The sequence below is a fragment of the Watersipora subatra genome, chromosome 8, assembly GCF_963576615.1.
Source record: "Watersipora subatra chromosome 8, tzWatSuba1.1, whole genome shotgun sequence".
In the NCBI taxonomy this organism is placed as follows: domain Eukaryota; kingdom Metazoa; phylum Bryozoa; class Gymnolaemata; order Cheilostomatida; family Watersiporidae; genus Watersipora; species Watersipora subatra.
Window position 1 is genome coordinate 7,266,334 of NC_088715.1, and position 22,403 is coordinate 7,288,736.

General features: G+C 36.2%; 1 protein-coding gene across 1 annotated transcript in view; it reads right to left on the bottom strand.

Annotated features, from left to right (window-relative positions):
- Positions 1-146: 146 nt before the first annotated feature.
- Positions 147-22,403, bottom strand: part of LOC137402216 (UDP-glucose 6-dehydrogenase-like) — a 41,944-nt gene continuing 19,687 nt past the window's right edge. Inside the window, exons 2-11 of the mRNA XM_068088716.1 lie at positions 18,832-19,015; positions 14,187-14,324; positions 6,965-7,138; positions 6,072-6,269; positions 5,428-5,575; positions 4,329-4,423; positions 3,281-3,411; positions 2,431-2,526; positions 1,353-1,485; positions 147-1,262 (exon numbers count right to left, since the gene is read on the bottom strand). Of these exons, the coding sequence (XP_067944817.1) occupies positions 1,107-1,262; positions 1,353-1,485; positions 2,431-2,526; positions 3,281-3,411; positions 4,329-4,423; positions 5,428-5,575; positions 6,072-6,269; positions 6,965-7,138; positions 14,187-14,324; positions 18,832-18,981 (1,419 nt within the window). The 5' untranslated portion in view covers positions 18,982-19,015 and the 3' untranslated portion in view covers positions 147-1,106. The remainder of the gene's footprint in view (positions 1,263-1,352; positions 1,486-2,430; positions 2,527-3,280; positions 3,412-4,328; positions 4,424-5,427; positions 5,576-6,071; positions 6,270-6,964; positions 7,139-14,186; positions 14,325-18,831; positions 19,016-22,403) is intronic.

A 22,403-nucleotide genomic window follows, 5' to 3' on the forward strand; every position in this document is an offset into this window, starting at 1 on the left:
CATTTATTCTGGTTTGTGAACACCAGAAGCCACTCCTCTGTCAGCTCAAGCCTGTCAGGCAAGGAGAATAAGACATTTCTATAGTTTTTTAAGATTTTTTGATGTGGGAAATAAATGGAATTAAATAGAGAAATCAAATATTTAAACAGTTTATTCACAACCCATACAAGAGGGAATTCAAAGAAGAGCGTGCAAACATTGGGTGACCCAAACGGAGATATTACCGGCAAAAATATTTAATTTATGCTATTAAAGCACCAAAATTAGTCATGAAAAAGGCGACAGCATCAGTAGGTTGGGGGAACACTTGACAGCCCTTAATACAAGATATTTGAATGCCTCAATTTTGCAAAGATGGTTTAGCATAACATAAAATGGCAGGTAAAAGCAGGTGCTACAAAGTGGGCATGTTATAAATACAATGGTTAGGAGAACTAAGGCTGTAAGGACTAGAAACATGACAGCAGGCAGTTAATACCAACATATGGCGCTATGGCAGAAGGCCGAAAAGCGCAGCTACCAAAATTAACTGAGAATTAATACAGTATTGACAGGGTATAACAACTAACATATAAATACGCTAAAATTTAAACGTGACATAAGCTAATCTATTAACAATGAGCTAGAGTATTTTAAATTGGTTTATACATACTCCAAATTTTTAAAAAATTTGTGAATAAATTACAATGATGAAAATATCAATAACTGATAGGAATCATTAAAAAGGTCAAGACATTTGCGTATAAAACTTACCACGTACAAAATAATAATTATAAAATATAATATTAAAATGCAGTACATATGCACATTTTGATTCATATTTGACAGTATCTGACCTCAAAGATTGCTTGATTTTGGCCAATAATTTGATTCTCTATAACCACAAGAGAAGATAACTCTCACAGCAAGAGATGTAGGTGAATTTTTGGTCACACGGTGATCTTTGGTGTGTTAACCGAGAGATTTGCAGAACTTTCTGTATGAATACTAACAGCAAAAGCTGAAAAGAGCAGTATTAACTGCCCTGATGTGAAACTGACAAATAAATCAATCCTTAGGGCTGCTAAAGAGTCTGAGAACTTGAGCAACCAACGGGAAGAACACAGCTAATGATAACCATTCTCTAAGGTAATGAGCTTTTTGCCAACTGCTTGCACTTGGAATCCAATTCGCTGCAACTTGCTGTGATCGAGCAGGAGTCGGCCATCAAATAGGAAAGCAGGTTTCTGCATAGACTTGTATATTCTTTCATAGTCGTAGGTCTGAAATCATGATAAGAAATTTATGTTTGACTCATGGAACAATCAACCAGGGTAGCTATGGTTATAATTCTCAACAAAAACAAATCTAACCTTGAATTCATCCCACTCGGTGCAGACGACAATTGCATGAGCATTTTTGGTAGCCTCGTACGGATCATGTGAGATTGTTAAGAGACGGTCAACTGCCTCTTCATCTTCGCATACAGCTGGGTGCTTCAGATCACTGGCAATGAAAAAATGTAGGTCAAGGCCAACCCAAGTTTCTCCAGGCAGATGCGATGGTTAGGAAAAATGCAATCTATATGCAAAATCAAGCATTTTTTCAGTAGAAGTGCATCCTTCAACAATATATAACCTGGAGACACTGCTCTTATTATAGTAAAATATTTACTATAAAAAGAGCAGTGTCTGTCCATCTGTCCATCCAAAGCCACAGGAATTACACAGGAATTGAACTTCGAATACTCTGATTTAAAGACCGGCGCACTATTACTACACCACTCAGTCACCTTGCCACTACAGTAATTAACTATGAACAAACTGATCACTCATTATGATCTCACACGGTGCACAAGACTGCCAAGCGTACTAGCTAGGGATAATATCACGGCAACTGAAACAAAGTTTTTAATCGCAGCAGATATCACTTCAATGATTAACTCCTGCTACTAAAATAAGAGATCTTCAACCTCGGCATTATCAGCCAAGGGCAGCTCACACAAATGACCAACAAATGACTATGAACTGGCTATTGCCTGACATCAACTGAGCATCTAGTAAGATTCAATAAATTATTGTTTTAAATCTTCCTTTCATTTTTCATTCATTTGTACCATTTTGCTGAAAGGAGAATCACACAAGTTGGCGTAACACCAATATGTCTGCACAGAAAATTGGCGTAATACCAACATGTCTTAACAGAGAGTTGGCGTAATACCAACATGTCTTAACAGAAAGTTGGCGTAATACCAACATGTCTTAATAGAAAGTGGGCGTAATACCAAAATGTCTTAAGGGGAAGTTGGCATAATACTAACATGTCTTAACAGAAAGTTGGCATAATACCAACATGTCTTAACGGGAAGTTGGCATAATACTAACATGTCTTAAAAGAAAGTTGGCATAATACCAACAGAGCTCATAGAAAGTTACAGAGGCAGATACTTACCTATACATCTGTTTAGCAGGCACTTTAGGATCATATATAGTGAGACTGGCCCCTTCCTCCATCAGGTATTTGGCTATAAATATACTGCTAGACTCCCTACAATAATAATGAAGATATTTGTAACAATAAAACACAAATGAGATTAGCGTGAGTTCCTAACACCATAAAAATAGCACAGTCATGTCTAAAAAAAGGCAGTGTTAGTGTTTGTGAAGTTAATAAGTGATTCCTGAGCCTTGAGACAATGACTTAGCTCACCAGCCATACCTTTGCATTTTGCTATAAACCAATCAAAAATCTTTTAACACTTGAAACTGACAACTCACAACATCGTTTGCAATACTTTTCCTACAAACTACAATAATTCAGCAAAATTTCACACGTATTTCTATATATATATATATATATATATAAATAAATACAATAAAATGAAAACATGTAATTGTCGCATAAAAATGACTACATAAACCTACATGTATAATTGCCGAAAAAAAAGATTTAGCATACTTATTTATATATATGATTTATATATTGACACACCATATATATATGTACACAAACACGCGCACAGATACGTTTTTATGTGGGTGTGTTTCTATATATATATATGTATATATAACATAATAAATATAATACCCATTGTTTGGAAACCTGTTATCGCCACATAAAAATGACGACACAAAACCTATAATTGTCAAAAAATAAACATTTAGCAGAGTCAGACGATGCAAAGATTCGGAAAGATCATTCGTTGGAATAAGATGCTGGAATATGGTGTGGGTTTGCAATTAGTCTCTGTAACTCTAAGTATTATTGGAAGTTGATCAAAGTACAGAAAGGAAACTCTCACCGTGTGTCCATTGTGTCCTTCTTAAAAGAGAATCCTAGAATAGTGATCTTCTTGTTAGTTACGGTGTTGAAGAGAGCCTCAACGATTCTATTTGCAAACCTCTTCCTCTGATACTCATTCAGATCAACCACCTGTAACAGGTGTCAAATATAGATGCCATCACCTGTAACAGGTGTCAAATATAGATACCATCACCTGTAACATGTGTCAAATATAGATGCCATCACCTGTAACATGTGTCAAATACAGATGCCATCACCTGTAACAGGTGTCAAATACAGACGCTATCACCTGCTAAATGTACCTCACTAAGCCATGACCACACACGTAGTTAAAGTTAATAGATTCGTGTAGCTGATGCTCACCTGTAAATTTGTGCACACAATAGGAATTCAAAACATTGACCTACATTCCTCTGTGTTTGACTGTATGTGTTGGGCAAGCTCAGAATTAAGGATAGAATGTTAATGCCACCTTCCTTATGTTCAACCAAAACGTTTTGAATAAAGCAAACTTTACGCACGCAATAAACGCAAATATTATTATCTTCACTTCGTCAGGCGAGTTCAATCTATTGTGAACTAATGCGTCAACTGGTGGAAAGATAGAGAGGGTAACATCACTGAAGACAGGGCAGATAACTCAAATGTATATCAGTATAACTAGCTGGAATCACCAGTAATAGTTGTATCAGTAGTGGGAATGCAGGACCAGTTATACCAGGAAGGGAAATGATAGCCTCAATTCATTATCTGAAAGCAGGCCAACTAGTACCATTGTTGCTCTGACCCCCTTAACTAACACCAGAAGTGTGACAGCTGTGAGATAGTATTAAAAACATGAGCCACCAACAGTGAGCTTTTGACTAAACAGGTAATAATATAGTCACACACTGACTTATGCTACCAAATATTGATAACAATTGGGTAGGTTTTCAAAACAGATTTGCTTTGAGAAATGATTATCCAGAATGTTTAAAATGTAGTTATATGGTGGAGAATCATTAAACAAAACAAGTAAAAATTTGAATACGCAAAGCTAGCCTTACCTGCTGCCAATACTGAGCTACTTCTGGCAGGTTGAGACACTCGCAGAGATATACCAAGTTGAGTACATCCTTCTGGAAACAGCTGCCACCAAAGCCTGCCAGGAAAACAAAGATGTGATAGAAAACTGTGCCTACATGTTACAGCAGATATATTCTTAGGCGCTTTAGCTTATTCAGAACAGGAACGGATTTTCAAACGTCCAGCAAAACAGAAAACATGGTGAACCTTTAAGAATGAGCCGTGCTGTCTGGGAATAATTCCTTTTAAAAATCAAGATTGGAACAACTTTGCTAGAAATTAACAATTACAATAAAATTTTATTAAAAATAGTTTGTTTGCAGCAGTACGCAGCAATATAAGTAACAGGCACCAGCGACAGGCTCTTCAGACTATCGCAATGAAATAGGAGCTCCTGATCGTAGTACAGCCATTTGCTGACAGCAGGAGTTGAATGCTGTTCAACTTACACAAAAAAACTGCAGAAAAATCCCAAAATTCTTTTTACAAGATTGCCTTAAGTTTAATCTGTCCAATTTTTAAATGACGTAGAAATTTCATGGCAGTCTGCAGGCGATGTCTGCAATGGCTTGCTGCGCGAGATCACTATCTGCATTTTGTGGCCAATATGGGAACCGTGCTTACGATAATCAAAACAACCTCACCCTAAATTAAATGAGCTCACAGCCAGTAAGATGCGAATCATTGGCAGCAAAACTAGAAGTTATAGCCGTCATCTGATCTAATGTATTCTTAAAGCAACCAAACATTATACATTATTATAAATCTAAGATACTGTTTAAATATTTAACTTTAATTTTACGAATTTTATTATTTACTTAATTTCTGACCTGTTTGGATCTGGAGTATCCATTAGATCACGAGTTTATGCAGCATTTGCTTTTGACACTCAGCAATATCACAAAGTGTCACCAGGTGTCAGCAGGTTGCTGACAGATGAGTAAAATTATGGTATATACATATTGACACTAGAAGGGGGAACTTGTAACCAACTGGTTCTAGCTAATGTAAGGTCAATAGTTCATATGAATGCACTTTTGCTTATTGACATATAGACGTGAAAGACTTGTCTCCTCTTACCCACACTGGCTTTTAAAAAATATGGGCCGATACGCTTGTCAGTTCCAACAGCATTAGCAACCTCCTCTACGTTAGCCCCAGTTTCCTCACATACGGCTGATATAGCATTTATGCTTGATATCCGCTGGGCTAGGAAAGCATTCGCTGCCTGTGAACACAAGCAAGTAGTATGCATAGGCTGAGAGGCAGTGAGTGACCTGCTTCAAGATTTATCTCCTCTTGGATGAGCTAGGATCTGGTGAGCAATGCTAGCTAATATCAGCATAGAATGAGCAGGTCAATGAGGTGTGAGAGGAGATCTTTACCAAAATAACTGAAACCATACCTACCACAGACCACCAGCCGCTAGACTATTTGAATTTTAGCAAATGGTGAAAGAGTGCAAACCTTTATAGAGAGAGGATAACTCTATTAATGGTAAATCAAGTCACAAAAAATGGTTTTTTGTTAAGGCAATGATAAATATTCTGCCAAATTATAGCACTGCTGTAAACAACAAATTGAAATAAAAATGTAGTAAATACAAAAACATAACGCCAAATCCAGTGAGTACAATTTTCTGAATATTTTATAAATCAGGAGAGTATAACCCCTAAAACACCAAAAACCAGTTTGAGGCACAATAGCAAACAGAAAAGACTAACCAGCTTGGAGAGCTCCGAGCTCCAGGTGTTCATTGTAATTATCTTCTCACCAGGAACCCAGGATTCATAAAGACTGCTCAGTTTAGCTATGGCAGCGAAACCATCTGCTGACTGCTCCCCACCAATCAGAACTCTGTCTGGATAAAGTAGATCTTTAATGGCTGTGCCTTCTGCCAAGAACTCTGGGTTGGATAAGACCTAGGCAAGATTCAATGATGTTAGTATCCAGGCAGGTTAGTGAGTCGTGAGAGATTGTCAAATACAATAACAAACTGCACAATTATGCCAAAATGTGGGAAGGCGGTTGATCGGCGCAGTTGTTAGGATATTGGTCTAGCAAGCTGAAAGTCCTGAGATCAAATTCCGTTGAAAGCGACATTTTTTTATCCTGTAAGCGTGGATATGGACAGTCAAATGCCGCTCTTTTTATAGTAAAGATAACTAGTGATTCTTTTCTCATGACAGCAAATATGAAGGCTGCAGTTAAATCGTACTATTTCAGTAAACTATTCACCTCTCTCTGGTTCTACCAAGAAGGACCTGGAGTAGTGTCTGTGCGAGTGTACCGCTGAAATGTTCTTCACATACTTTGATATCTTCTCCAGAAATAGATTAAGATTAGTTAAAGTATTTAGGAACTTTGAGGAATATCTTGTAATAATAATAACAAGAGTAACCCGATGCTTTTTCATATCATTAAATGACTGGCCGAGATAAGAATGCTAAATATGCACGTATATTCTAGCCATTTACAAAAAACTGATGTATCAAACGATCTGAAAGAAATTTATTCTACAGATAAGACACTGCCTAACAGCGCGGTGATAGTGGACTGTTTCAGCTGAACATGGCAGAACATGACCTTCCAAAAGCCTTAAGCAAGAAAGACTGACCTGGAAGGAGACGGATGGGTTGAGTGCACTTGTAGCCTTAAGGATCTTGCTGATGCTTTCAGCTGCCTTGACAGGCACTGTACTCTTCTCCACTATCACCTTATGACCTTGCTTCACGGCAGCACCTATCGACCTCGCTGCCGATTCTACATATTTGAGATCAGCGGCTCTTCCCTGAAATGAAAAAAAAAACATATTGATCAGCATAAAAACAACAAATTGTTTGAGTACCTTTCCGCTTTGGAGCAGCTAAGTTGATTAGGAGAAGGTAAGCAGACGAAATGTTGAAAAAAGCTGTTAAACAATTGGAATTTGTGAGAGAGGAAATTGCACACTGTTCAGTCTGTGCATGAAAACAGGAAGTCAAAAGAGCCTCTAAATATTACTTTTTGTTAAAAGTTTTGTTTTAAGAATTAAGATGCAGGAAATTGTGTACAGAAAAGATTGACACCCGTTATGAATAGTCTTCATTGACTATGTCAAGGAAATGTTGGCAGTCAAATCGATAAAAAAATAGCTACAGAAGTTGGTACACACTTCATCAGTTTAAACAGTGGTTGTTTATGCATGAGTTGTTATTGGCTACTTGAATTCATGATAAAATAGTCAATCGTAATAATAATAGCAGTAATAATAAGAACAGTAATGACAAACATAAAAACTGCACTATTGGGTTTGGCAAACACCTAAGAGAGGATGCTGTCTATCTAGGTTCAGTGGTTCTGAACGAATGACAGTGCTATATCCAGCAACAGCTGTTCGATGCCTGAACAGTGTTAATAATAATAGTACCAACTATAATAACAATAATAATCAAGAATTAATTATTGTTTTCAAACAAACTGAATTATCAAACGATACAGACCATGACATCGACAACCAAGAACATAAAACTGATGTGAAGCAAACACAAAATGCTATTGGCTGGTTATCGGCATTCACGAAATGCAAAAAGGAATTTCTGATATAATACATGTAGCTGCTATAATTAATCCTTATTAAATAGTTTTATCTCGATGTTTTAGTAAGAGATGATTTAATAACACGATCACCATCACTACTAAATACCTTGACTCAATTAATAACAGTGGTATGTGCCCTAGACGATTACTTGGGCTGTGAAATAAATGTGCATTTGAAAAGGCAATATCTTGGAAGTAAAAAACATACTGTGGTTCCATTGAATTAGTTATTGGAAAGAATAATAAAAACGTTATACATTAATACATTTGGCTTTGTTTGTCAGTGGGTAATGTCCCCTATAGAAAGTTTAGAAACTAACTTCCAATTAATGATTTTTCTGAAAATTTGCATGTAGCTTTCTTTGACACTTTCCAAGGTTTCAAGCCCAAAAAGATGCTGAGGTCACCAACCTTTATGGAGCATTAAAACCCAAAAAATTGTTTCTGTGAATAAAAATGATACAATGTCATAATGAAATGACTGAAGTTTTGGCCAAAATAGGGTTTGAACCCAAGACTCTTGGTTTATTAAACTGACCCTCTAACCAACTGAACTAATCAGTCACATTCCGTAGCCTCACAATAACTGTGCTGATGAGAAATGAAGACTGTTTTTTTCATATCTTTGTTTTGTTTATTTGTTTGGAAATAATAAAAGAAAAATTAAACACCCAAATATTTTCCACTCAGGCAACACTGGGTATGCCTGCATGTGTATTTAACAGCCAGCAAGCCCTTCCACTGAGTTATATTTGCTTGAAGAGGCTGGTGAATGATACCCAAAGCACTCTCCAGCTGAAGTCCTAAGATATCACATGTAGAGGAGAGTAGTCACTAATCCCCTAAACCATCTTGCTTAAACACTTGACAAGAGGTTTAGACTATCAGTCTGGGTAACATAATATTGATAAACAGCGCAACTGAAGTAGTTCTATAAAGAGGCATGCAATACAATGAAATGCATGGCCAAGAGAAAGTAACTCCCCCTAATCTTTTGTCTCTCCAACAGAGTTTTTAGATAAATGAGCTTTATTATCACTAGTCTATGCCAGTTAAAGCATATTAAATCATGAGACAAAAAATAGAATGAAAAATAATAACTTTAAGTAAATTATATATATTAAAAGAAAAAGTTCTTTAAGCATAACGCTATTCTATAATGTAAATTGGCCAGGTGTTGGTGTCTGGTATGAAATGTTGGCGTTTCTATTCTCATTGTCAATTATAGTATAGAGGTACCCCTATAGAGGTACCCCTACTTATGTAAATAATTCTTTTTAAAAATTATTTTACAATGTAACAATTTTTCCCAATAAATTCCCCTAAAAAGCCCCTTAAAAATTGAACAAATATTTTATAAATTATGTTTTATTATTTAATATTTCTAATAACTTTTTGTTGTTTTTGATCAATAAATTCTGAGAGCTGTGAGTAGCAGCGTGTATTTAGGAATTTTAACACTTGGTATACTAAAATATTTTTTGTAACGAGTGGCGAGACATGTGAATATCTTTGAAGTGTGTCAAAACCTATAAATCTCTACGTAGAGCCTTAATTAAAAGTTCCAATGTACTATAATCATGTCAGCAGAGTCTGAGTAAATTAAACAATTTCTAAAAATGTAAAAGATGTCTGCTGCTGACCTATGACCTGATGGGCTGCAATTAATCTCACAACTGTTCGGTCCTAAATACTTGGTATGAAATTACACCTATCAGGTGATGAGAAAAGGTGATGCAACCGTGTCTCTAATAATTATCTTATATGGTGTGACGTGGATATTAGTCTGGATTACATCATAACTAAAAATACAGTAGAAACTCTGCTTGCGAAATTCTTTCGGTCCTGAAGCTGTTTCATAAATAGAAAATTTTGCCAGTAGGAATCGCATTTGACCATATAATTCCCTTAATCCATTCCGAACCTCCCACACAACTTATACATAACAGCTGTATAAATAATTAATAATGGCTAAAGCCTGTAACAAATACATGTTACAGTTATATTACTACATAATAAATGTACAGTAAGTGTAAAGTAAAGTACACAGATAAAGAAGGCAGAACAGAAATAACGAATAAAAACTATGAATAGTTGTTTGGTGGTCTAGACGAGGTTAGGTGAAAACTGTGGACGGTAGGAAGACTGTGTAGGTGGATAAAAGTTAGAAATAAACACTAAACCTCGAACAAAAGGAAACAATTATCGTTTGCCTACTTTTACTAACAAATCAACTGAATGAGACGCTTTCTACATACCGCATTCTATGGAAACAAATGGGCTAAAATATGAAATAACCAGACGGGCCAAAATATGGAAGGTTTTTTATTCTTAAATATCGAAAAAAATATTTTGTGGGTCGGAGCAATATTTTGTTTGTGGAGTCTTTTGTAGGAAGAGGATCTACTGTACTTTTTAAAAATGAAACAAAATAGTTATTGGTAACAGTAGCCTTAGTTTTAGTAGAATGTAAAATAGACCCCTTAAGGGCAGCTGAGCTGATGAGCTTCCAATGCAACTGAACTCAATAAGTTGTATCAAATCATAAGTAAAATAACAACTATCTTAAAACCTGTATTTAAACGCCACCTTTAATTGAGCGACACTGTGGGAGAAGGGTTGAAAAATACAACACCACCTTTTAATTAAATGCCACTGTATTTGAACGTCACTTCTATTTGACTTCCACTATTTGACAATCTTGATCTTTACAAACCCATAAAAGCAAGTGATCAGTGGAAAAGTGTCCACAAAACATACTAATAATAACTCCATTACATCAATAATGATTTATTTGTTCATTGTTTCTGTTCGTATCGAAATCTGTTTTTAAACTCAGTCTCTACAGTTTTTCATTAAAACTTTGAATGAAACATCATACAATAATTAGTAACTGCATCAGGTTAATAGCAGTTCTTTTTTAATGAGGTTTTGATACTTCGATGTAATTAAAATAGGGTTTTGCGTATTCAAGATGGAATCTGTGCTACTACTTATTTTGAGACTAAAATTCTGAGTCTGTTTTGATTACATGCGGTTTCTCTTTATTCACACGTGAAGTGTATAAATGTATTCTAAAGTGTATCGCATAAAGGCTTTGCCCTGTTAAAAAATAGTTTGGACAGTACTAACAACTAGCTCAGCTGTGCAGAAGAGGAGTTGAGGTCAGAAAACACTGTGGAAAGTATTGAAGCGTCAGAAAAACAGGGAATGGTTCCAAATGCTATCAGAACGCAACTGGCTGAGCAAACAATGTTAATATTTTTGTTATAAAAATCTTAATTTTGGTTTTAAAATTTTATTTTGCTTCTAAATTTGATTATTTATGTCACTTGTTTCAGAATATAAAGATCTATAGCATTTAGTAGATTATTATTACATAACTTATAAATTTGCAGATATAGGCCCTATAGCATTTTATTTAATGGCGTGATTGGGGTAATCTGAACTCAGCATACAATGTATTGACGCTCGTAACTCCTATTCTATTGCACATAAAAAACCAGTTTTGGCTGCAAACCATATCAAAAATATCATTGAGTGCAATGAGCTTTCTAGCAACATTATTAAATATAATTATAAAATGAAAATATGCCTCCAAATTTAGAATGAAATAAAAAACTTAAAAACTCGAGCAAATTGCAACACAAGTTATAAGATCAGTGTAGGTCAATTGCAAGCAATAGATATCAACTGGTAGAGACATGTATCAGCTTCCTCAAACATATTTATTAAGAAATCTTTGACAAGTTGGAGGTAAGTTATAGTAGGTTTATTGCATCCAAAAAGGCTCATGTCATTCACCCGAGGTAAATAAAAAATATAGGTGACATTTGCTTCGCCCATAAAAAAGTTAAATTTATGTTCTAAAAATTCTTATGAGCTATTTGCAAAATACAACACTCTCTATTTTAGGGGTTCCCAACCTTTTTCGTTCAGTTCCCTCTTATGCCTTTTCATAAATTTGATTCCCCACGCACTTTTGACTGACATGACTAAAAACAACCGAATTGAACAAACCGAAAAAATAAGCTAATTGTAAGCAATACATATCAACTGATAGAGACATGTATCAACTTCCTTGTGCATATTTATTTAAAGTCTAGGACAAGTTGGAGATGAGTTAGCAAAGTTCTTGCATCCAAAAAGTGTAAATGGAGAGTGCAAAATATAGGGGATGCTGAATTCGCCCATGAAAGGGTTAAATTTATCTTCTCAATATTCTGACAAGGTGTTTGAAAAATACATGCCACCCTTTATATGAACGTCACCTCTAATAAAGCGCTACTCTAAAAGAAGAGTTGAGAAATAGACCGCCACGACATTCAAATAAAGGTTTTAGATACGATAGTTGTGTTACTAGTCTAAAGAATTCGGCGGTAAACTTTTGTTTTCCTGAACCTTTCCTGAAATTGCACAAATTGAAAAGCCTTTTGTTTCTTCATCTTGCACGCTAGACATCCTTGACCTATGAATAGCAAGTGAATCTGTTTCCCCTAGATGATACCCATCTCATGGTCTATTATTACTGTTATGACACAGAATGCTATGCTAGGCAGAGCATAATAAGTATTTCTTTTCCATGACATGCACGATACGAAAATTTGAGCCAATCTGCAAATTAACATCATCATGGAAATGCATAAATCTGCAAGTGAAGTGAGTTTTGTGATTCCGCAAAACTTTATCGCATCCATCATGCTTGCGAATAATGGAAACAGCAAGTGCGAATGATGTGTATTAAAATACTGCCCCTGCTATTCAATTTAAAAAAACTTTAATGCCCCCCATCATCCTTTCTCAATCGAGTTTCACGTGTTTGCATTGCTAATGCATGCGTCACTAATTGCGTCGCTATTTATTAACTTATAGCGTATAATTTTTTACCTTTTTTCAACAAAACCCTGGAGTCAAGCGACTTACGCACAACTCCAAACCTGCACGATACGCATCATGGAAACATAGCGAGGTATTTGATGAAGATACAACCTAAAATTGCATTCATATTAATTGATATGCAAACCGAGTTTTTGCGGCTGATCTCTAAATGATTTTTTCGGCCAGACGTTTTCCGCTCATGTCAATTTTGCCAGTTTTTATTTGCAGGGTCAGATAATTCTAGCTGATATAATTTTAGGTAGTCGTGTTTTGCATTTTGTTAACTGTTTCCAACGATGTTTCTCATGGACATTTTTAGCAAATTTACTAATTATTTTGCACTGCCCAGTCCATTACTAATAATTACCATTACCAATTATTACTAGCCCATTACTAATAATGCATAACTATTAGGGAGGTTCAGATTTTGCTAACATAATCTGCCTCAACTATTATAGCAATAACTTAATAATTGAGGCAGATGCTTCAATTATTATGATGTTGCTATAATAATTGAACCCTAGCAATAATTCTATTGATAGCACACTTTGGAGGTGCCATCAACAGAATTATTACTGCCGAATGAAGCTATGACAGAAACATGCGCTAATGTGAAAACAAATATGACATTTATGTTAAATGACTTGATGTGATTCGCCATGAATTAATTCGCTACTAAATTGAAATTTGGCTTAGAATCGTCTACCGATCGGGCACTGCCTGATAAAATTTCTCTCAGAACAGAATTACCCTCGGGCTCGCTTACTCTTTCCAACGATGTGATTCTCGGTCAATGGAAAAACTGACCAAATAATCGGCATGAAATCCGCTGGTGTGAACGCAGCTTCATGCAGTCAGAAACTTTTAAAAATGAAAATTCTTTTCAGAAATCAAGAAGTAATAAAACTTGGTTATATAGATTTGCTGAATAAAAACTGCTGATAATTATGTTTACAAAGAATGCTGACTTCAACACTAGAGAAGTTTGGAACATGGATGCACAGTGATTGGGTTAGAATTAACCAATCGAACAAAATGTAAAGCGTTCCAAACAAACACTAAAATGTCAGCTCAAATGCATTATGAATCCATCAGCTCTTGCTACCTCTGTCAACCAAACGCAGCTCTCCATGCAACCGCAGCTCTCCATGCAACCGCAACTTATTACAGGCGTTCATGAAAAGTCAACACGGTGGAAGTCAATGACAATTTCAAGTGTAGAAGCCAAAGACAAATGTTACATCGTGGAGGTCAATGACAAACTCCAACACCTTACAGGTCAATGACAAATATTACGTTGTAGAGGTCACTGACAAGCTCAACAATGTAGAGGTCAATGACAAACTAAACACTCTAGAGGTCCAAATTAAAAACGTGTTCACCTTTCCGACGCCGAATGTCTTGGTAGGTGTATTCACCGAGATGAAAATGAGATCTGCCTCCGTGATAGCCTTAGTAATATTCGTAGAGAAGAAGAGATTCCTTCCTCGCACCTGTTCCACTACCTCGTACAGCCCAGGCTACAAACAGACAGCAACCCAGGCTACAAACATGCATAGTCAACTTTGTTGTTTCAGAGAATCTTCAACATAGTCCAGTTCAATGTCTCAGTGTCTACCAGTATAATATGTCAACTACATATCAGATTGTTAGACATTGTAGGCCTATTATAGTGTTATAGCTTTATATTGGCAGTAATCCGACATGTCGGTAATCGTCTGTGATACGATTGTTCACGGTAACCCAAATCCATCTGTGTTCACATCTTGTAATAGCCCAAGGCATAGCATTCTCACTATTCAATGCAGTATCTGAATTGATGGAATACTAGTCAGGTAGTAGCTAGTCGACACTCACCATATGATTATAATTCGTATCAGTGTTGGCATTGTATAGCGAAAATATCATATTGAGGGGTATAGAAACCCATAGTAATTATCAAATGTAACCACCCACATGGTAAAAAACAAACATTTGTATTTATATACAGAAAATTTATATACGCGCTTTACATTTTCAAAATTAGCAACAAAATAGTATGTTAACCTTAGTAACTACAGTAACTTTAGTGTATTTAGTGGTTATGATCTGCACTAAAATGTAACATTACAATGTACTATGTACAGTATGTACCGTAGGGAGTTTTTACCTTCCAAGAAGACGTATAACATAAACGTTGAATTTAATTTAAATGAATTTAGCATACTAAACACGTATTAAAAAGGCTGAGTTTACTATGTGTTTTACTATACTAAACTTCAGCTTTGTCATCTTCTAAAATTGTATCACCTATTGGTTTCTGGTTTTGTTTTTACTATAACTTAAAACGAACAACGGTGAACTGAAAGAGAGCATTAAATCTTTTTCACTGTGTGAGAGATTTCAGCGAATAGCATATTTTTCAATGTATACAAATCTTCGTTATTTCAATGAATTCAGCACACCAACTGCCAAACTTTAATCTCGAGAAAAATTTTTGTTGTTACCTCGCATGGCAAAAAAGTTGTATGACAGGGATGAGAAAACATTGTGTGTGACATGGTAAGGCGAAAAAAAGCGTATAACAGGAACATCGTAATTCGAGGCGCACCACACGAAGGAAAATATAGAATACGCAATCCTTTACAGCTAACCACCATCGCAGAAGTGGCGCACGTTGTACGGACTGCCACAGATGCACAGTAAGATATTGGGAGTGTTCGACAGCTGCTTCAGTGGTGTAATCAGTCTACGGTGCGTATACTTTTCGAATAATCGCTGAGGGGACAACCCCAACTTACTGCGATGCAATGTGTACCGGCCTTTAAGCAATGCAGTTCTCTCCACAAAACATGGACACTAGGCATGTTCAAGGTACATTAGGTTACTCTTACCAGCCAGGAAAGTAAACACAACCTTTGTATCTGGCTGCCACAGAGATGTGGAGCGGTTATATGTTCTTAAAGGTTGATTTGCAACAAAATTCACAATACAGTTATTTGACATGAAAATATTCACCATGTCTTACCATGTTGTGTTGTAGGTGCAAAATATGTGGGAATGTGATTACATGCTCTTAAAAGCTCAAAAACGAACAGTTAATCGCAGCCAATCGAGACCGCCGTAGTTTGGATTCTCTTTCCAAAATGGCTCAAATGTGACGTAGTTGTGTTAGATGGCTTCTGTTTACACTTTCACGCAACCTTATTCGTCAAAAAATTTCAGCAATATACTTCACGCATTCAATAAAACCACGTCTATTGTTCTTACGCGCCTGTTTTATCGTCATTTTAATGCTGTCACTGTTAACAGTGATATCTTATAACTTACCGTAAAAATTTGTTTAATTTTTTAGCCTTAGCTTGAAGGAGTACATATCATTGTCTGATAATCATGACGAGCCTGTTGGTCATTTGTGATAATCGATAAGTACTGCAGAAATTATTTGCGAAGTATTGGGTCACATGATCAGATTACGACTTGCCGATTAGACCAAACCGAAACAAAACTGTAAAGTAGCGAGCATCTATATGTGATACGGGGTCTTCGGTAAAACCCGAAGTGTTTGTCATAAACTAGTGCTACGATAAGTTTTATATTGAGCTTTTTATTGACCTTTCAATTCACGGGAGACTGTCACATGACAAGACGATAACAAAATTTCATGACTACGTCAGAGAAATAAAGAGATTCCAATCTATGGCGGCTTTTCGTTTTGAGCTTTTAAGAGCTTGTAATCGTATTCCCACATATTTTGCACCTACAACACAACAGAGTAAGACATGGTGAATCTTTTGATACCAAATAACTGTAATGTGAATTTTGTTGCAAGTCAACCTTTAAGCTTTATTTAGAAAAAAGGCTGTCATTCCTGGTATGCATATACTGCACTCGTCATATATTAAAAAGGTTGAAAATTGCAGGTGCTGAGTCTAAACAATATGACCGGACAAATACTTATTTCCATTTTTGAAGTGACCTTCGCCTCTATAGAATGCTGAGAAGAGCCATTGCACAAAACACATCTCTAAAAATAGGCGTGTACATTATACACGACCATGAATTTATACAGAGGTTTGGTTTGTAGCTCATTAACTGAACCCACAACTATTAGTGATAAGGAATCACTGCATTATAGTTACCAAATAGACAACAACCAATCAGAAATGAGCATAATGATGAGTAATTTGTCAAGAATTTACATAAATTATATTATGATTAACATAATAGAGTGTCTGACGGGGTTGATATATAGGGTGAATCACTGCGTTACGGGTGTGTCCAGGACACCACTTGTTCCATCAGATTCAATGCTATTTTAAGCCTGGTTTCCATATGACAGCGCAAGGCGCGCAACAAGGCGCACGGCGTCGTGCGTAGGCCAGCTGTGATATGGAAACGTCAACGCACGACGATCGCACGACGTGCGCACGCTGATCGCAAGGATCCAACAGAATGGATCCTTGCGATGGGTGCGTGCGATGATGTATCCCACAATACACCGCTAGACCATTTCAACCTATCCCACAATTCAAACGGAGGGCTGTGTTCCGAAGAAATCGGTCTCCCGTACGAAAGAGTAAGCCTGGTTTTCATATGACAGCGCAATTTCGCAACGGGGGCTGTTTTTCCGAAGAAATAAAACTTTCCTACGAAAAAGTAAGGAAATTATCCACCCTGTCCAATGCAAGCATGGCGACTACGCGCGACATGGAAACACTGCATTGCGGCCCAAGAAGTGCACTGCGCACGATCACTGGGCTGCGCACGATCATTGCGCTGTCATACGGAAACCAGGCTTTAGCAATATATAATGATAAATTATCGTAACTGAGTGGGATGAACTATGGAGTTATCAAAAGTACTGTTTCTTATCAAAAGCCTAACATGAAACAGGTTGCTACTAATAATGAAAATAACACAAAAGGAGCAGAGTGAAGCTTACTCAAAATCTGTGATATAAACATAATTGTGTCATCAGCGACTATCTGTTTATCTATTGGTAGGATTTACATAATGGTACTATATCAAACAGTCATCAAAGGAAAGATAAACTTTGGCATCAAAACCTCTAGCAGGTTGTGCTGGAATGAAGTTGGAGTGGCTATTTTCAAAAGGAAGATTTGGAAATTAATTTGGTACTAAACGAAGCTGTTTCAATGTATCTTATTCAATGTTGATACCGCTGGGGAGAAAAGATCAAAAACCAGTCCGCTATGGTTTGAGCCTCTGGATACAACAATATTAGAAAAAGTAATAATACAAAATTTCAGAACATCTGTTTAAATGTTTTGCCAATGCTAGTCTAAATATTTTTAATATAATAAACACGAATATATTTAAAATACTAAAAACTGGTTGCTAAGGCACCAGATAGACATTGTTGAGAAAGGGACTGTGACTACCAAAAGCGCCTTCAGGACTACAGCTCTTATAGAAGTGTGTTACTCCTACTACTTGTATTACTAAATACTAACTCAATATTACTCCTACTACTTGTATTACTAAATACTAACTCAATATTACTCCTACTACTTGTATTACTAAATACTAACTCAATATTACTCCGACTACTTGTATTACTAAATACTAACTCAATATTACTCCTACTACTTGTATTACTAAATACTAACTCAATATTACTCCGACTACTTGTATTACTAAATACTAACTCAATATTACTCCGACTACTTGTATTACTAAATGCTAACTCAATATTACTCCTACTACTTGTATTACTAAATACTAACTCAATATTACTCCGACTACTTGTATTACTAAATGCTAACTCAATATTACTCCGACTACTTGTATTACTAAATGCTAACTCAATATTACTCCTACTACTTGTATTACTAAATACTAACTCAATATTACTCCGACTACTTGTATTACTAAATACTAATTCAGTGTTGTTCAAACTATATGAATATACTTTTAAACAAAAATTCAGGACAATTTCTACAAGTTTGGTATTGAGTACATCTGCACTCATTTGCAACATGGAAACACAGTGATAAAATAGCTACAAGGGTTTTTCTTCCCAACCTCATATATGGGCAGTTCATCAGAATTCCAGGCAGCAATTCTCGCCTCATTTAGGTCCACAATCGTCACTGTGGAATCCGGGCATTTCAACGCCATTACAGCACATGTTGGGCCGCCTACGTAACCTGCCCCAATGCAACAAATCTTCATATTGACTGATGGCTATGTGCGGAGGTGTGTGTGCCTATGAATGAAAATCATCGGAATTCATGGGGTTGAAGAGGTACAAAAAGTGCAATAGAATTCCCCTTTACAAACATGCTGACAAACAAACGTCATCAGGTAACACCCATGGCCCTTACACAATCAAATCATTGATTGGCTGACGAACTTTCAACAATGCTACCCATTGCTTTGTCACATGATAACAATCTATGGTTACTATGGATCTAAGGAGAGGTCAATTTGATGTCAGTAACACAGGAATGAAGGTTTCTATATAGGCCTACTATTTCAGTTTTATCTTATAGAACCGTATTCTTGATTTGAATGAAATTTTGCTATCTTTGCTGCAGTCAAGGATAACTGGAAAAACATGTAATTCTAGTTATGATTGTGTGGAGTTTTTTTTACGGCAATCTCAGCAATGGCATAAGGAGTAGATGTTGCTCTACCATCAATATTAACTGGCAATCTCACTTCTTTGACGGAACGAGACTCTGATGATGATGACAAGATGTGTCAGCCTTTTTTTTCCAATTTTTTTATATTTTTTTCAAGTGAAACAACAAATTAGAACACAAAAAAAGTTTAAAAAAGAAAGCCAGAAAAACCCTAAACAGTTTTTAGGAAATAACAAAAACATTTTTAACATAGTGAATAACATGGACTAGCTACAAGTGACCTAACCATGTCTTCCCACTGGTAAAAATAGTCCTAACTTTATACTTGTCTGTACAGGTCAATTTGCAAAGGAACTAAGAATGTGAATCGCGACTGCTAATATCTCAGCACATTTTTACCAAAGCAAAATCATTTTACATTTCTGTTCAAACTAAAGCATGTGGACCACTAATCTGAATTAGCTGATAACAATGGAACTGAGTTTTTGTTTTGAAGCATAAGATGCAAATGAATGTTGTATTGATAAGTAAAGCAAGTCAATCACATTTCATTTTAGTGTTAAATTTGATATTTGTGAAGTGATTCATGATTCTGAACAGAACTAGAGAACGCTAGCTTTTTACACTCTGCGCTCACGAGACATTTACGGGCGTACAAAAGACATTTAACTTATGGAGGCGGTTTTATTGTCATCTCTTTGGGCGGTCACAACTCTTTGCAGCAACTAACGAACATTGAATTGATTGAACTGCAGCAGCTGCAATTAAAACATGGTGCCGAAATATGAAATCAACTAGAATCAATCGCAACTTTAATCTTTCGATTATTTAGTGTTGCTATTGAATTGAAAACAAGAGAAGTCTATTTATAAGACATAAAGGCACACTATCACTCAAATCAACGATTAGCTGCGCCATGGAACACAACGATGGGCTGCTATAACTTTATTTTGTGATGAATGCTCAACATAATCGTTGCTAGAGACGATGCTATGTACTTTCAACATGTTGAACTTTGACACCGATGATCACAACTATCAGCACCTTGATTGGCTGTTTGTGGACAGCAACGAATCCCATTTCAATAGTTATGAAGATCCATGTCATTTGGCAAGCATAGCGAAGAACTACACTCGTGATACATTACATAATCAGATCGTCAAAAGATAACAAAAGAACCCGGGGACATAAGGAATGCAATTTCGTAATTTCTTTGGGTTGTTGGTTAGCGACAGTTAATAGCTCATAGTGTGTACACCTTATTGTTGGTTATGACATATTGACAATTGTTGTGGTCCATCGCCCAGCTAATCGTTGATTTGAGTGATAGTGTGCATGGGCCCTAACACCTTGAACACTCACCTGCAGGCTATCTGACTAAAATGAAAAACGTCCTGAGCATCGCAGTGCTTACTGCTAGTTAAATTTACATTGGTAACAGCCAACAAGTTTTTGAGTTTATTTGTTTTTCTTATTTATTTTATATATTAAATAATAAATTAACAATTTTCTTTTATAAAAATCTGATACAAAACACTACCATAAAAATCGTAACATGATTTTTAATAAAAGCAGGATCACATGGAGCAGTCGAAACCTTTGAAGAGTATAGTCGCAACTAGTTAAGAGATCAATCATGGGACTAATGTAGATGCAAGAAAAACCTTATACAACAATAAATTGAAAATTGGGATAATGAGTTAAAACAATTTTGTCACAGTTAATTGACCCGAAGTTGATAGCAAATATAATTAGACATTAACAAATGCTATCGGCTAATTGTGTTAACTTATGAATTGAAAAAATAAACGTATGTATCCTTATCCGGAATGTGAAGAATGGCAAGATTTTAAGTGGGAACTACAACATTCACTGTGAGAGTACTAAAAATTGCTGGTAGGTTTGAGTGTGGAAAACAGTCAGCAAAACAGGACAACATATTTTCGTTAGACTTGAGCTGCTCTAATGTTAGCGGACACATAAGAAGACAGACATTACAGCAATAAAAACACTCAGGCAATTATACGAGCACAATTTTTCTAAATGTTATTAATGACAATATGTGACTATGATGCTCCCACACTGAGGGATTTTTTTGCACCAAACTCTGTGTCAGTTTTTAACACCCCTGCTGTCTTTCAACACCCCTGCTGTCTTTCAACACCCCTTTCATGCACTCAGTTTTTTCATTACTTAATCCCTTCTGCGGTTTAATCATTCTTCACTCGCATTTTTTGTGGACAGCTATGGGTCTCTACCCTCATACACAGCCCCAGGAACCACCTATGAGTTCCTACCCTCATACATAGCCTCAGGACCCAGCTATGAGTTCCTACCCTCATACACAGCCCCAGGAACCAGCTATGAATACCTTAACTCGCCTCATACACAGCCTCAAGAATCTCAAAATTGTAGATAACTGCAACCATCACAAAAATCCTCTGAATGAAAACCACACGAATGACGTAACAATTGTCGTAAAGGTAACTATTGAATCCGGTTTCTGGATTTTGGTTTCCGGAGGACAATCAAAAACTACATAGAAAGTTATTTCTTACAAAAATTTAAACTTTTTGTCAAAACCATCTTTTGCTGGAGCAAATGATCTCATTAAAATATACCTTAAGCTGTTTAATCAATTCCACAGCGAGTGAACAACTCTTATGCAAAAGCTGGCAAAGGCAACGCTGAAGTGGATACGCCAAACTTTAAACCCCAAACTGCTGTTGTCAAACAAATGATAAAAAGCCAAACTTTTATACTATAATCTAAAACTTGGATAAACAGTATTCAAGACAAGCAATACTATCCTTCCCAAATCAGCATTATCACACACCGATCATCACCAGACAGATGAATCAGTGATTCTAATAGTAGTGACAAACTTACCCCTAGCAATGGTCAGTGGTGAATGGCTAAATTAATATACACCGGCCACCTTATATACCGGGAGAGACCCAATAGACACGCCTGAGTGCTAGCCATACACATGAGCGCCTAGGCACACAT